Genomic DNA, 15860 nt, shown 5'->3' with positions numbered 1-15860 from the left:
TCATGAGGAGAGTGCACAAATATGCCTGCAGGACAATCCAGGATGCAAGACAAGCAGAATGAAGCCTGAACCCTTTGACTTAAAATGGGAGAGAACTAAGCACGTGCTTATCTTCCCTAGTGAAACCAGCAGGACTCCACAGGGCAATTCTAAGCAGAGTTCTACCATTCTATGCTCACTGATTTCATGGGAATGCAAGGGTGAAACTCTGCTTAGGTCTGTACCGTTATGAGTTAGCTAGATTGTTTCCATAGAAGGTACGTGGGTAAAATAACACTACTAATTTCTTCTTGATGTCTTTCTTGAAGAAGAGAAAGGTTTCCAATAATTGTTCTTAGGGGGAAAAATTGGAATGTCTGTGGACAGCGGTTTCTCACTCAGCACTGGATCTGGATCCGGAATTTCCGTTTTTCTGCATAAGCAGCCAGTTTATGCGGATCGGAACGTATTTCCTATTGAAGCAACCTCAAATCTTCAGTGTGATAAAACAGATATTGTAAATTGCAAAAAGAAAAAAAAAAGACAGCATTATATTGGCAAACCGTTTTGCAAGTTTCACCAAGCATATGCTAGTACTACTAATCGCCACCTCAAGGTCTCCGAAAGCATTTAAAAAGGGGATTGCAGCAGCCGCTCCATACAATTTCGCTAGAAAAGTTGCCTACTTCAAGTTCATTAACATGCAGTGATGCCTAAAACTGGCATTACTTCAATGCAGCATGAACTAGACCACAGTTTTCCAAGAAGACTCCAGGTAGCTGTGGTAGTTGCTGGCTTTGACAGCCGCTACAAGCCTTCTACAGAAGCTTCTTCCAGCACACTTTCCGCGATGCTGCTGCCTGCTGGCTCCTTCTCAACACTACCTGGTATCTTCTCAAAGCAAAAGAAGAAGCTGTGAGTTCTCTTTTGCATAAACTCCCTTACTTGTATATTAAAAGAGGCCTACTGCTCCTGTCAGGTGATATGGTTGGGGGCGGGAGGTTTAGCCCTGAGAAGAATGGAAGCTCTTTGTAGATGGCTGTAATAGCTATCGGACTACAGAGGCTTCTGCCTTAAGGGGCTCTGTACAAAACAACCAACTCTGTGTATCACATGGATTTAGCAGGAACATGTGCTGCTGCACGCCTCTCGTCCAGAAGGGCATCTGAGCAGAAAAGCATCATGTCTGATATGGCCCTTGATACTGAATACACCAGTGATCACTTCAGCGAAAGATAAACAAGACCAAGGTTTTGCTGATTTAGGTTACCCAATGAAGTGAAAACAACAACAACGGAAAGAGGTTTCAGAACTTCAAGGTTCACCTGTTGTTCCACTGCAACCTAACAGGTGTGCCCCAGGGCAGGGCTTCACTTACACAACAGGGCTTGAGCTCCCAGCTGGACTCTGTAGAGCACAGGCAGAATCTCTGGGGAAGAGACGGGGACATTTTTACACCAGAACATGCGGCAGACAGCAAGAGGCCCACTGGGCTGAGTATGCAACTGACGCTAGACCTGTGGTGTAGTTGTATCAACTCACAGATGGCCAGGGGTTGCTGGCACTTCTGGACAGGCGCAAGAGAACCTGGAAACCTGGCTACGGCGCAATGTCAGGCCCACACTTCTGCCTGCCTCTTTCACACTGTGTTGCTGCCTGGTCTACCGGATTACTAGTGGGCGGGGGGAATACACACACACACTACAGCATGCAACAGAGAGGCAAGCTTCTCAGGATTACACTGCAGCACATGATCCAAGAAGTCCACTGGAAGGAACTCAACAAACGATCTCTTTCAATATGCTGTGCTGAGCTGGGGCTACTGTACATGGGCATGTACCGTGCCAGAGAGGCAAGAAGTGCGCCACAGCTAAGTCAGGGGACCCTCCTGTTTCCCCCTCAGGGCAACACAATCCTCCTTCCGTACACAGCCTGCTGTTCTTGTGTAATACCCGCCTGCCCAGTTTACAAAGAGGGACTCTTGATCTGTCCCTCAAGACCCCCAGAAAAAGGTTTCCCAAATTCTAGATGATTCCACAGATAAACTGCTCCGGAGTTACTTTTAGCATACAGCACAAAAGTGCCTTGGTTGTTTCAAAACCTCTGCTTCGAACTCCATCATCAACAGATCGTGAAAACCAATCATTCCAGGGTGTCTTAGAACTGCCAGTAGTTCCTCTGTCAATGTATGTACATAATTTCCCCATCCCTCAACCAATCAAAGAAGGGTAAAGATGCTAAGGTCTGGCCTTTTATCTATAGGCAACCTTGGCCTCATCATAAAGTCTTGGAAGATCACACAGGTGAATGGGTAGTTTTACCTGATGGCTGAAGCCATCTTCTTTAGACGAATATTGTAAACAGTTTTTATCTTCTAAGAGCAGTTCCTGGTCATCCTCAAAGCTGCTGGTATCGTCGTCATCTGAGCTCATGGGATCATTTCTCAGTTTGCAGTCCTGAACAAAACTTTGTGGTTTCTGGTAACTATGCTCACTCGTAATGTACGTTTCCTCCATCTTCGGGGGCAAACTAGGGGGCTCTTTATGATTTAGACCACGACCTGTCCTTTCAGGGAAGTTAATGGGATCTGGCACAGCCAGTACCCTTCTTTCCACTCCAAGAGTTATTTGGTCTTGCTCTTTCCGCACACCCGTGCAAGCCCACAGATGAAGGTCCGGGTGGTGTTTATTCCTGGGAACAAAGCAGGTTGCAGAGGTTAGGCTGGTACCCAAGTGAAATCAACTTAAGTAGCCTTGGTTGAAGCAGACAAGGAGTTTACTCTCAAGTACAATTTTTACAAGTCCAAGGACAGAGTCAAGGACCCAACAAGCGAATGCAGGGCAGCTGCAGGCAAGTGGAATCCGGCTGTTGGAATGCATCTAACCCATGAGTAACTCCATAGTCAAAGGCTGCTGCTGGGAGTAGAGATAAGAGGCTCAGGGCAGAGAGGAAACAGAAAAATTCTGGGAGGAAAGGGATTTCCCCCCCCACCATCTCCCCCCAAAAATCTTTTAGGGAGTGCTGAAAAAAATCCCTATGAAATATTTTCTCTTTTTGGATGAGTGAAATACTTTTTAAAGACAAGGTGGGCATGCTATAGATATATACAGCTATTAAATCCAAGATGCATTTCTGCACCAAGGTGTGAAAGAGTAGAGAAGTTTGTTTCAATTCATACAAACCTCAAGTTTTCCAAAGACCTGCATGAGAATAAAAATGAAGGCAGAGAACCAGAAGTTTCGGAAACTGATTCTGATTAGAGCCTTGAGCGGCTGATACTTTTATTTTTAAACATGACTAATTTTGTATGCGATTAAGATGCTATAATGTATATGCTGACAATACACTACTGAATGGTTCGATGAGTTAATGTTATAAAGTTTAATTACATATTAAATTATGCTATTAGTTTTATTGTGTGCGACCCTTCTTCTGACCAAATCATACATTTTATGTTATTTACCTCAAAGCTTGTTTTCTCCGTTTAACTTCTATTTTTTCCTACTTTTCAGATAGCAAAAATTAAGATACTCATGCTAAAGTAGCATTGGGTGCATCAGTTTGCAGTTCTTTCGCAAGTACTGGGTGTATTTGCAATTTTGCTTGTACAAAACTATGCATTTATAACTTTTAAATTACAAAATGTCAAATATTGAAATTGTATACGCTAACAGTGCAATCCTATGGAGAGTTACTCCAGTCTAAGCCCATTGACTTCAATTGAAATATATGCAATACTTATATTTTGGGGGAAATTGAAATACATGCAATACTCACTTGTAACTTACAATGCAATCCTATGGAGAGTTACTCCAGTCTAAGCCCATTGACTTCAATGGGCTTAGACTGGAGTAAGTCTTCATAGGGTTGCATTGTAAGTTACAAGTGAGTATTGCATATATTTCAATTTCCCCCCAAATTTCCTTTTTTCCCCCAGAGGAAAATCTGGAAAAAATGTTTTTTTCTCTGTGACTTCAAAATTTCCAGAAATTTTACATCTCTAACTGGGACAAGGTTTGTAAAATATACGTTGTGTAAAGGGTTCACGACACAGATTATATCATGTTTTGAGCCCTTTCAGACCGAACTTCTGCAGAGGACTGTGAAAGCATAACAGCTTCAGAAGCCAACCGACGAACGGAGAAAAAAATACGCCACAAAACCATCAAACCTCCAAAATCCACCGTAAGTCGTCATCAGTACACACTGCCCCCATAAGCAGCAATAGCGATCCACGGAAAACAAGGTTAAATTTGTGCAGGCGAAAGGGGCTTCCACCTTTTCAAAAAACGATCCCTTATTCTTTTTATGGAGGCTTCTCTTTCGGTGGGACTCAATGCAATTTGACACCAGGGAGCTTTCGGCCAGAAAAATTACCTCCCGAGATCCTCACGAGAGGATCCACGCGAGATCCTCAGAACACCGACAAAGTATCATGGGACTATAATGCAAATGGAATTATAATACATCACAGTTCTTCTGCTTCGGACATTTGTTCTCTTTAAACGATTTTAAACAGCAGTGGCAGCTCATCGTGTTTTTCCACCTCGTGGCTGCTGCCACCACACCCACCCCAGAGCCAGAGGAGCTAATCCTCCTCTCCTTTTCACTCTTCCACCGCTCAGCACACTTCCTGAATACGCGTGAGATTACGTCTCTATTCGAGTTTAGCCACCATTTGGTTACCCTGGCGATAGGCAGCCAGAAATGGGGGCCAAACTCTTATGAGAAGGAATCTAGTGAGCGTTAGAAGAGTTCCGCTGGATCAGACCAGAGGTCCATGGAGTCCAGCATCCCATTTCACTCAGTGGCCAACCACTTGCCCTGAAAGGCCAAACACAGGGAACAGAGGCCGAGGCCCCGCCCTGCTGCTCCCAGAATCAGTACTCAGAGGTCTCCGGCCTCTGTAGATGGAGGATCCCTTCATTTGCTATGGCCAGACCTCTCCTCCATTTACAGTTCAGGAACCGGCTTGAGCAGCTTGCCCTGCAGCTTTCGAAGAGGGGAGAGAGATGGTAAGGAGAACAGCTGGATGACTGGCTGGTGGCAAATGGAACTTTGCCACCCCCAAAAAACCTGTTCCCTCAGGCTGCCCTCGTCCTGGTTAGCAGTACCTGGTCAAAACAGCAAGGAAAGGAAAGCGATACAACTACAAAACACACAGTGGTGCATGTCTCATGGTTGCAGCATTAGGTCTATGCTTTTTGAACTCTATATGAACGGGGCCACTGTTTCCCCAGCTGTCACATCCAAGCGACATTACTATCAATATTCTTAGCAAACGTTTTACCGGAATAAGATAAAACAAAATGGCACCCCAAACCCCCACCACTGCTAGGGCAGGGCAGCGGAAGGGAAAGAAACGATGTTGTCACAGACGGCACTTACTTGAGAATCCCAATCTTCAACTGTAGCCCTCGCAGTATTTCCGTAACACCATACACATCAGCCAGGAGGTGGTGTGTTGACACTATCTTTTTGGCATTTAGGTGAGAATAGTTCTCTTTCAAAAACGAGAGTCCGCACATGTGGCCGTTGTTCAACCAATCTTTATCATACAGATACTTGGCACTCCATCTCTGACCTAGGAGCAAGGGGAGATGTCAGATCTTATTCTTTTGCCGTGATCAAGGAAACCACTCTAGAGGCTCATTTCTGAAGATGGAACAACTTCCTACAAAAACTGTGGGCACAACTGCCCATTTTGCTCCAGTGGCAGGCACTCTGGAAACCACAACATTAATTTAATCAGAAATTACACAGATGCTCATGAGCAGGGATGTGTAGACATACCCGAGCCAAAAATAAACAGGAAATTTGCAGTTTCGGGTCACTTTCAGGACATTCAAAACGCCCCCAAATGCTCCTCAATTCCAGGAGCAACCACCGTTCATCTCCCAGAATTTTAGGAGTGTTTGGGGAGCTGGGAGCCAAAGAGAGAGGAGGGTGTCTCTCTCCCTTTAAATTTTAAAAGGGCATTATTTTCTATATCCCCATAAAAAATAATGCTAACTTCCAAGCATCTTCTGGGCCCAAATGAAGGTAGTGGTTTGGCCTCACAAATCTAGAAGCCCTCAAGATACTTCCTCCTCCTCCTCCTGTCCCACTGTGGTCGCTTGGTACCATTCAATGGCTCTCCATCAAAAAGCCATCTGGATGCACAGTTCTTGGTGACAACCCTCCCTCCTAGTTTGAGCTCTCTCTCATTGGAGAATTGCTGAAGTCAGGACTTAAGCAATTCAGAAACACTGTAAGACCTTTTGGAAAAGCTGAAGAGGGGGAAGAGGAAAAGAGTGGAGGTACGGGGATAGGTATTTAGTTTTACTAGATTTTATTTTATGTGGAATATTTAGAACTTTATGTTAACTATACAGAGACTATGATCAGAGTGGACTGTGTGTGTGTTATGTGCTGTCAAGTCGCCTCTGACCTATGGCGACTCTAAGAATGAAAGACCTCCAAAACGTCCTATCTTTAACAGACTTGCTCAGATCCTGCAAACTGGAGGACGTGGCTTCTTTCATTGAGTCCAGCCATCTCGTTTTAGGTCTTCCTCTTTTCCTACTGCCTTCTACTTTTCTTTACATTATTGGTTTTTTTCCAGTGAATCTTGTCTTCTCATGATGTCACCAAAGTACAATAACCTTAGTTTTGTCATTTTAACTTCTAGGGAGAATTCAGGCTTGATTTGATCTAGTACCCACTTATTTGTCTTTGTGGCTGTCCACGGTATCCGCAAAACTCTCCTCTAGCACTACATTTCAAATGAATCAATTTTCTTCCTGTCAGCTTTCCTCACTGTCCAGCTTTCACCTCCATACGTCATAATGGGGAATACCATAGTTTGGATTATCTTGATCTTGGTTCCCAGAGAGACATCTTTACCTTTAAGGATCTTATCTAGCTCCCTCCCTCCTTAACTATACAGAGACTATGATCAGGGAGGACTATAAATTGCTTAAAAATTCAGTAAAAGTCAATGTAGGAATGTCTAGAGAGAGAACGCATTATTAACATTGCCACTGGGGTGGACTGGGGAAACGACTGATATATAAACCAGTAAGCAGAGAACTCGGAAGACAAGCTCAGGAAACCACAACAGAAACTGGCAAGTACAAGCACTTGAAATTTCAGAATTTAGTTTGAAAATTTACTCATACACACCAGGTGGGTCTCGGCAAACATAGCAGATGTACTGCTCCGGAATGCTGTCTTCCAACAACCCCATACACACACTGTGCTGCCAGCATAGGCACTCTTCACACTGCGGGTGACAAAAGGGGACAATGAGAGAAAAGGAGGAACACAGTTTCATGACTTGCTTCATTAGCACACGAAGAATACGACTGTCTACCATATGGTGAACACAACTTCCTTTTGAAGCAGGTCCTGCCCACCTTAAGCTTGGGCAAACTCAACGCTGAGTAGGGCAACTTTTCACCGCAACATCAACAAAGCAGGAATGCTACATTGCCATCAAGAATTTGAAGAAGGGCGGTTTGTCACTGCAGAAGCTGCAAGAAAGATGTTGGGTGCAATGATGTTTGATGCTTGTTATTTTGTGACCACAGAGACTTTGAAATGGGGACAGAAACACTCCGGTTTACCCGTCTGGTCACAATTGAAAATATTCATTCTGAAAAGACAGTGGACCTACTTGGGTTCTTTTAAGAGACAATCATCTGTTTATGAATTTGTGGAAGCATATTCCCTGTGTATTTGCCTGAATAGTTGATTGTATACCTTTTTCTGAAGGACTAATAAGCACCAGCACTTTATTGTTTAGAGATTCTTTGGATGTACATTGACGTTTGAAAAATCAGGTTCTTGAATTTTGTATATATCTTGGAATGTGTTTGGTTTGACCTTGTGTGAATATGGATGAATATATGAAATTTTGTCACAATTAATTGATCCATGCAATAAATGTGAGTTTGTACGTTTGCTATATATGCAGCCTTGGGTCAGCAAAGCTGGTTAAATGGTTTGTGTAAGAACTCTTTTGATTGTTTTCTCATTAGTTTTCACGGCGATCGTATTTTTTTTTGTTAACATTTCCATCATGGTAGCTTTGATTTTTGATACTAAATAGGAAGTTATTTTATGTTTCCTGAGGTAGAAAGAAACGGCTAGAAGAAGAACTGTTCTCTAAAAAAGAAAAGGCTGTAAACTCTCTCTACTTTGGATTTCTGTCACAGCTGGGCATGAGTGAAGAACTAAGTACTCTTTTTTCCGCTACGCCACAGCTTATTTCCCAGAACCGGCTCTTCAAATCCCATCAACCTAACTGTAATTGCGAAAGGTGGACAATGACTTGTTTTCACCTTGAAGACAGCCGGAGCTGGCGGTGGAATGGAAACTTTTAAAAATCCAACCTTGTTCTTTTTCACATAAACTTGCCGTTGGTGGTTCAAAGATTCTTGGCAAGAATCCACTGCCAGAGAGCTGAGGGGAGACTGCAACTTCACGGGAGGGGAGACAACACGCAGAAGGTTGCATCAGGCCTTCCAATATGGCCCTCAAAACCTGAGGTAATTGTAATTATGGGGCAATTTTATATTCACCGCTAATATAATAAGTATCAAATTGCAAACCGTAAAGCTGATGATGAGATGGTATTTGACACCATCTAGGTTGCAACGTATGACTCACTCAATCTCCCCCTTATGCTGGAAGGGATGTGGGAATAGAGGGACATATATGCACGGCTGGTGGGACTGTGTCTACATCAAGCCGTTTTGGAGCGATGTGCGTAAATATATACACGAGATGACCACTTATCAGATACCTCTTCAGCATGAAGAGATATTGCTAAACGATTGGCATGATATTCCCATCCCGAAAGAAAGAAAGGCTCTAATAGCTCTACTGTTGGCAGCAGGCAAAACTGTTCTTGCGACAGCCTGGAAAAATTAGAAGGGCCCAACCATCTCCAACTGGTTATTGAAAGTCTGGGATTTATTTATTTTAGCCAAATTAACTGAGTACACTAAGCAACGTGAAAACCCAGACTACAAATCTCACTTTATTGAATTCTGGTTCCCGGTTTTAGACTTTTTGTCAAAGGATGATTATACTAAACAACTTGTTAAATCTAGAGACTGTTTTGATGTTCGACTTAGCTTGTAATTTGGTTTTTAATGTTTAACTATGTATACTATTGCCTGTTCTTGTATCTCCCTATAATTAAAATAAAAATATATTATAAAAAAAACCTGAGGTAATTGTTCTGAGAAGGAACGGAGGGAAAATGTCTTCAGTCTCTTCCTGCTACATGGAGAGAGAGAGGAAGACCTGAAGGGCACTCTGGAACCCGGATTAAATCTCTGGCATCTCCAGTTACTGGAGATTGTTAAAGTACATTGTTAAAGTCCAGAGGATTAACTCCACCAGGTTGAACTGTCTGTGCAATCTGTTTTGGCCCCCACCTTGTGGTACGGCCTGCCAGACAAGGTCAGGAAGGTTCCCACAGGTAAAACAGAGCTGTGCAAGAGCGCATTTTTATAAAGGTAACGGGACTATGTTATAACGCAATAGTTCGATAGGGTAGTTTTAATAGAGGGAATGAGATTATGGCCTACATGACTGTATATATTAACTATTTGCTTAGTGTATTATCTTGGTGTCACTACACTACTATGCAATTCCACCTTTTGGCATTGTTAACATACCATCTCTAATACTTGAGTTTTGGGTTCAGATCTCTGTGATCCTAGTCCTATTACTTTGCTTATAAGGTGGTTTATTCCATCGACTGCAAGGACTTACATTGTGTAACCTGCCTTGAGTCTCAACAAGAAAGGCAGATTATAAATAACTAAATACAACTGTGACCTGAACAGGACAAAGTAGGTTGCGGCCATCCTGATTTGCCTCATCAGTGCAGCATATAAGCATGTGAAGATGTCTTCCACTGAATCAGACCACTGCTGCATCGAGGCCAGTAGAGCCTACTCAAATTGGCAGTGGCTCTCCAGGGTCCCAGGTAGATGTCTTTCATACCACCTGCTGCCTGATCCTTCCAAAGGGAGATGAACTTAGACCTAACGCATGCAAAGCAGAGGCTTTCCCACTCAACCATGGCCTCCCCCAATTGTTCCACCTGTTTCAATAGGGAGACTTAACAGTGACAACCACCTAGCAGGGTATGTTGGACTAACTGCACTTTAAGACAAGTTTTGTCTCCTGTTAAGGTGTCACAAAGTAACCTGTAATGTAGCATTCAGTTCAGGGCTCCCCAACGTGGTGCCCATGGGCATTATTCTGTCCGCCGACACCCTTGCTGGTGTCCACTGAGTATTTTTAGGAAGTGGGTGGGGCTTTTGCAAAGCATAGTTTCTAACTGGCCGTTGGAGTGTTGATTGGCTGTGCAGATTTTTAAAAACGCTGCTTTGGCAGAAGCTGCTTCCACAGCACAAGGATCTTCACTCTGTGACTGAGGAGAAGCTGTAGCAGCCATTTTGTGGCTGGCTCCACCTCCTGCAGCAGCCTTTTTGTGGCAACCATTTTGTGGCTGCGACCACTACACTGTGTCAGAATGCCAAATGTGCCCACAGCCTCAAAAAGGTCAGGGACCCCTTATTCAGTGCCTTTTCTAAAAAGATGTAGACAAGCAAAACAGAACTTTCACAGAGATTTAATGATGGCTGCAGCAATGACGCTTGAAAAAAACGGTGTCACTGACAACTTAAGTCCCCTGGCCTAACCTGGAGCACTCAAAAAGCCTAAGCTACCGGGATCACAGACTCTACTGATGTGCAGGAAATATCAGAAGAGCCAGATACTAAATGCATGAAAATATGAAATATACACATTCCCTTTTTTCACTACAGGGCAGCTGAACCTGGTGTAGTACGGCGACCAACAGACTGAGCTACGAATCAGGAAGCCCTTGACGCAAATCTTCACTCTACCACGAACTCACTAGGCAGACTTCGACTTCATCTCATTTCTGCATAGGAGTGTTGTAGGGCTTATAAAAGACTAGCAACAAAGCCCGTTGTGGGAAAAAATACATCGGGCTCTAGAAAGGGGAGGGTGGGTAGGTGGGAATTGCCTCCTCCTCCACACCTGATCCCAGACGGGTAAAGGGGGAGCGGGAATTGCCTCCTGCTCCACTCCTGATCCCAGCTGGGTGAAGGGGAGGCAGACATTGCCACCTGCTCCACGCCTGATTCTAGTGAGTTGAAAGGGGGTGGGCATTGCTGCCTCCTCCACTCCTTATCCCAGCTGGGTGAATAGGGGAGCAGGCATTGCCTCCTGCTCCTTGCTTCATCCCAGTTGGGTGAAGACATGGGGCGGACACTGCCACCTGCTCCACTCCTGATCCCAATGGGTGATGGCAGGGGGCAGGTTGGGTTAAGGGGTGGGGGTGGGGGGTGGGCATTGCCATCTGCCTGCTCCTGATCCCAGCTGGGTGAAGTTGGGAGTGGGCACTGCCACCTACTCCCCTCCTGATCCTGGTCTGGTATTCCCGCCGTGACGCACTCTCTGGAGAGACAGACTGCCTCTCCTGGGTTTCCCTCCCTGGCAGTGCCCTCTGGTGGCGCGCCAGGGTAGGAAGTGAGTCGTCTGGAACACGCTTACTCTTTTATATAGTAAGATATGTGAAATGCTTTTAAACACTTGAACGCACTATATAAACGCTAACTATTGACTATGATTATTACTACAAGGACTGAAGCTGGTGGTTTGAAGCAGCTTTTGATATATCAAAATTTCAACAGGAAAAAAACAATTCCTGTAGATCGGACTGTAAAGCAATGCATTCCCGACCTGAATCATAAAGCCATTTTCCTCATCCATTTCACAGATACACCGGACAATTTCGTTGAGAGTATCCTCTTCATCCTGAGATTCTTCAAAATTGGTTGAATCAAAGTCCTGATTGTACTCATCGCCGCTCAGCAGCAAACTCTCAGTAGAAGAGTCATCCAAAAACTCCATATCAGAGAGGTCTGAAATTCAGAAGAAAGGCAGATATGGGTATTTGTCGAGCATGTACCCAGGGAGTACAAGAGAACAGAATTGGTTGCATCCCCTGTTGAAGTGCACATCAGAGGGTGCATCTGAAGATGTTCTTTGTGCAAGAACTGCTTGCTCCAAAAACACTTACTGATAAGATTGCTTTGTTGCAAACATTAACACAGCCCCATTCCTCCCATAGCTACAGCACATGTTTTTTTTTTTTTACATTTTTAACAAGGCTACACAATTTTTAACATCCTTGTCAAAAAATGACAAAAATGGAGAGCACAGCTTTTTTAAATTCACCAAGTGTAGGAGACCGGAAGATGTTATGGCTCAACATTAGGAAGCATTTCTCAATTGGCATACACAGGGTTCAACGAGTATGATCAAATCAACTCTACAAGGAACAACGTGGAGACAAAGGAGATTGCCACTACCTTAAGTGCTTTATAAAATAAAAGAAGCAGACAAATTCAGAGAACAAGTCTATCTACAGCCACTTAGCCACGATGGGTGTTACTGAACTTCTGCGTTCATTGGCAGAATCCGCCTCCCGTCAGGCAGGGACACAAAACTACAGGGTATGGGACTCTCTCCATCACACCTTGCTTTTCCAGAGGCACATGGCTGATTGGAGTTAGAAACCAAACAGAGACAAACTACCTTAATGGGTTGTAAAGATGGAATACTCTATATAAAATAGCAAGTAGTATCTTTACAATTATCCATACAGTGATCTCTAAGGTGGCACGTGTTTGTTTACCTTACTGCTTCCTGTGAGAAATGGAATTTAGGCAGAGAATGGCACAAGGCACAGCAAACCTACTTTCACCACTAAGGTCGACAGACAGAATAGCCCTTGGGTACTGGTAGGATGTATTCTTGTCCATCGTCGTGCTTCGCAGTGTGAAAGAGCTCCCAGAGGACCTGGTGAGCGGGGAAGAGCACGTGTCCAGGTACTCAAGAGAACTATCTTCAAAATCTGAATACTCTGCAAAGGGATTACAAAATACGTCACAAAAGCCATATCCCACGAGTGAAATGCTGCTTGCAATTCTTAAAATCCAAAGCCACTGTTTTGCATTTTTAGAAGAACACACACACACACACACACACACAACAAAATTTTGGGTCAAATAGAATCAGCTGTTATATAACTTTCCATATAACCTTTTAGTAAACCAATAGCGAGTATATCCCTTAAGCTAACCCCTGAAACGTTTAAGCCCACTACAGATGACCCCTCCTTGCATGTTACAGGGAAGAAGTGGACATGCTGCCATGTCCTCCACACAGTCACACTCTGCAGATGACCAGGCTACTGACAGAGGCAGGGGATGGGGCCACCACGTTCGTGCCCGCTCTCCCTGCCTGCAAAGCGAGTCAACATACGGAGGGGGAGGAGGTGTCTGCATTGGGCTTCTATGAAGGAGGGAAAATTCAAATAATTCAAATAACAAAGTAGGATTTGCAGCGCATGACTCAATCAGCACAGCACAGGGCAATTTTGCACGCTCTCGGAAATGGTGAAAAGATGTGCTTCTGTGTTTTGTGCTTTAGAACATGGAAAATTAGAACACGGATATCTCCAATGCAACAGATCTTTTCACAGAGCAGATGTACAAGACCTCCCCTAGGGACTTCACTGAAGCGCGAGTGATTCACACAACACCTTTTTGCGTCTTATCTGAACGTGCAAAACGGCTCTTTTTCAAGGGTGAGCATGCACTGCACTTCTTAAATTAATAAAATGCAAAATGGCTGGATGACCTCACAGTAACACTCAAGCGTTTGCCTTTTGAGTAGCAATGTCATTGTGACCAATGTTGCACGTGTCAAACACAATGGGCACAGCCAGCCACATGCAACACCTTCACAATGGAACTGGACAGGAAAGGAAAAATACTTTTGGCAGACTGCATATCAGCAGGCCTACCAAGCATGCCTTGAGGCAAAAACAGACTATGCTTTTATAGCAGACTTCGACAGAATTATAGCTTCTCCCTGCTACCAACTGCCTGGAAGTACACAATAAAATGTTTTGGGTTAAATCACTTGTATTCTGAATATACCATGTTGTTTTGATTTCTTCTTTTTCTTTTTCTTCTTCTTTTGTTTTGACTTGTGATCCTTTTCTTTCCTCTCTTTTCTTTCTTTATCCTTCTCCTTCTTTTTACCTAAATTGGAAATGGCAAGGAGGTTTATTTGAACAATAGATATTTAATCTCTACTGGATTTTCTTTTAAATCGGCATTTTCCACAATATTAAGTCAACAACTTCCAGAAAGTGAAACAAGCACAGTTAAATAACTAGCTAACAACAGCTTTGCTCTTTAAATAACGATCGAGCAGGGAGAGTACACCTTGGAAACACTGAACAAAGCCAAAGAGACTTACAAAAGAACTGCAAGGACAATGTAGTTCTAATGACAAGAATGAATTCAGAATTGCAATCAAAGCCTATTGTCTAAGCAAACTCACTTTCCGGCTTTCCCATGAAGTCCTCCTAACTCCATCCGGAGAAAGTTTGGGAAGTTGTACTAAATAGGTATAACTCTGGAAGAAAGCTGGATTTATCCAGTCTAGATCTAGCACTTTTGGTTTCTTTGATTTTCATTTTATTTCATAGGCAACAAAATGGATACAGACTGAATAAGCAATAAATGGGGCTTTATCTACAACTACTTTTTAGCACTGAACTCTATTCAACCCACAATTTGTTCTCCAATACACACATTTTCCGACTATTTCTAAAAAGTGATGGGCCATTACTTAAGACAGAACAGAAAGGTTGTTTCTCCCCTTGTTTCATACTAAGACCCTCACAACACGATCCTACAGAGCTACTCCAGTATAAGCCCACTTAGAGCCAAGCAGCAAGAGACGAATTACACAAGGACGCTTACGTGAAAGGAGTCACAATGTTAACCGGGAAGATGAATTTTAAAAGAGATGGGAAGGCTCTGTCAATTTCTCCTCCCCTTCTAAGAGGCAAAGGGGAAATAAACAAACCTTCTGAGCAGCATCTCCCTGGCTCTGTAGAGAGGGGAAATTGACAAAGCCTTCCGATCTCTTTTAAAACTCAGCTTCCCTGCTAACATTGAGACTCCCTTCACATAAGCGTCCTTGCGGTAATTTGTCTCTTGTAGTTTAGCTCTTATTTCCATGGGCTCAGATTGGAGTAACTTCATATTAAGACTGTTCAACAGACAGTGGAATCTACAAATCTGGGCACACAGTTACCCATATTCTGATCACACCTGTATTAATTACTATAAAGCATCAGCAACACATTGCCAGTAAGGAAATGCACTGTCCACCAGTGAGCTTTCAAGCACTATTCAAAACGCTGGTTCTCGTCTTTAAAGCCTGAACAGCCTATCACCTTAAAGGACCACCTCCTCCCACATAAACCCGCATGGCTGTTGAATCCCTCATCAGTCTGAGGCCAAATGGGCAGCCAGAGACAGGATTTCTCTCTGTGGCACCATCTGGCTTATAAAATTCCCTCCCTCCTTTTCCCTGGCATCTCTCCTTGAGTTTCGGGCTTAGGGTTAGATGTCTGCTTGCTGGTTTGACTGATCTCATTTTTAACTGCCGTTTCCCATCTTTCTAAGGGCTGGTTGGCGGTAATTTCAAAAAGGTGATTATCACTGATGATTTTCAGTGTAACCACAGCTTGCCCTGTTTTCACAAATATTGTCGGACAGTTAAATGTTTTAAATCAGTAATAACTATTTAACTGGCACATTTGTATTGATAATTTAAAAGATTTCAAACGATTTAATGTATTCTGCCATGTATTTAAAATGTTTTTATCACATGATCTCAGCTTAAGGTTCCTAGGGCAGCTTCCAAAATTAAAACACAAGCCCAGAAGAGTTTCAAGACCCAAATGGGAAGAGGAGGGG

General features: G+C 43.5%; 1 protein-coding gene across 4 annotated transcripts in view; it reads right to left on the bottom strand.

Annotated features, from left to right (window-relative positions):
* The window catches only part of PHF20L1 (PHD finger protein 20 like 1), a 62264-nt gene that overhangs the window by 3251 nt on the left and 43153 nt on the right, over positions 1-15860 (bottom strand). For all 4 annotated transcript variants that reach the window (XM_054984310.1, XM_054984311.1, XM_054984313.1 and 1 more), the window contains 6 exons: positions 14022-14126; positions 12776-12940; positions 11755-11936; positions 7144-7243; positions 5368-5563; positions 2301-2670 (listed from right to left, as the gene is read on the bottom strand). In XM_054984310.1, the coding sequence (XP_054840285.1) occupies positions 2301-2670; positions 5368-5563; positions 7144-7243; positions 11755-11936; positions 12776-12940; positions 14022-14126 (1118 nt within the window). The remainder of the gene's footprint in view (positions 1-2300; positions 2671-5367; positions 5564-7143; positions 7244-11754; positions 11937-12775; positions 12941-14021; positions 14127-15860) is intronic.

The sequence above is a fragment of the Eublepharis macularius genome, chromosome 7, assembly GCF_028583425.1.
Source record: "Eublepharis macularius isolate TG4126 chromosome 7, MPM_Emac_v1.0, whole genome shotgun sequence".
In the NCBI taxonomy this organism is placed as follows: domain Eukaryota; kingdom Metazoa; phylum Chordata; class Lepidosauria; order Squamata; family Eublepharidae; genus Eublepharis; species Eublepharis macularius.
This window is presented reverse-complemented; position numbering and strand designations above follow the sequence as displayed.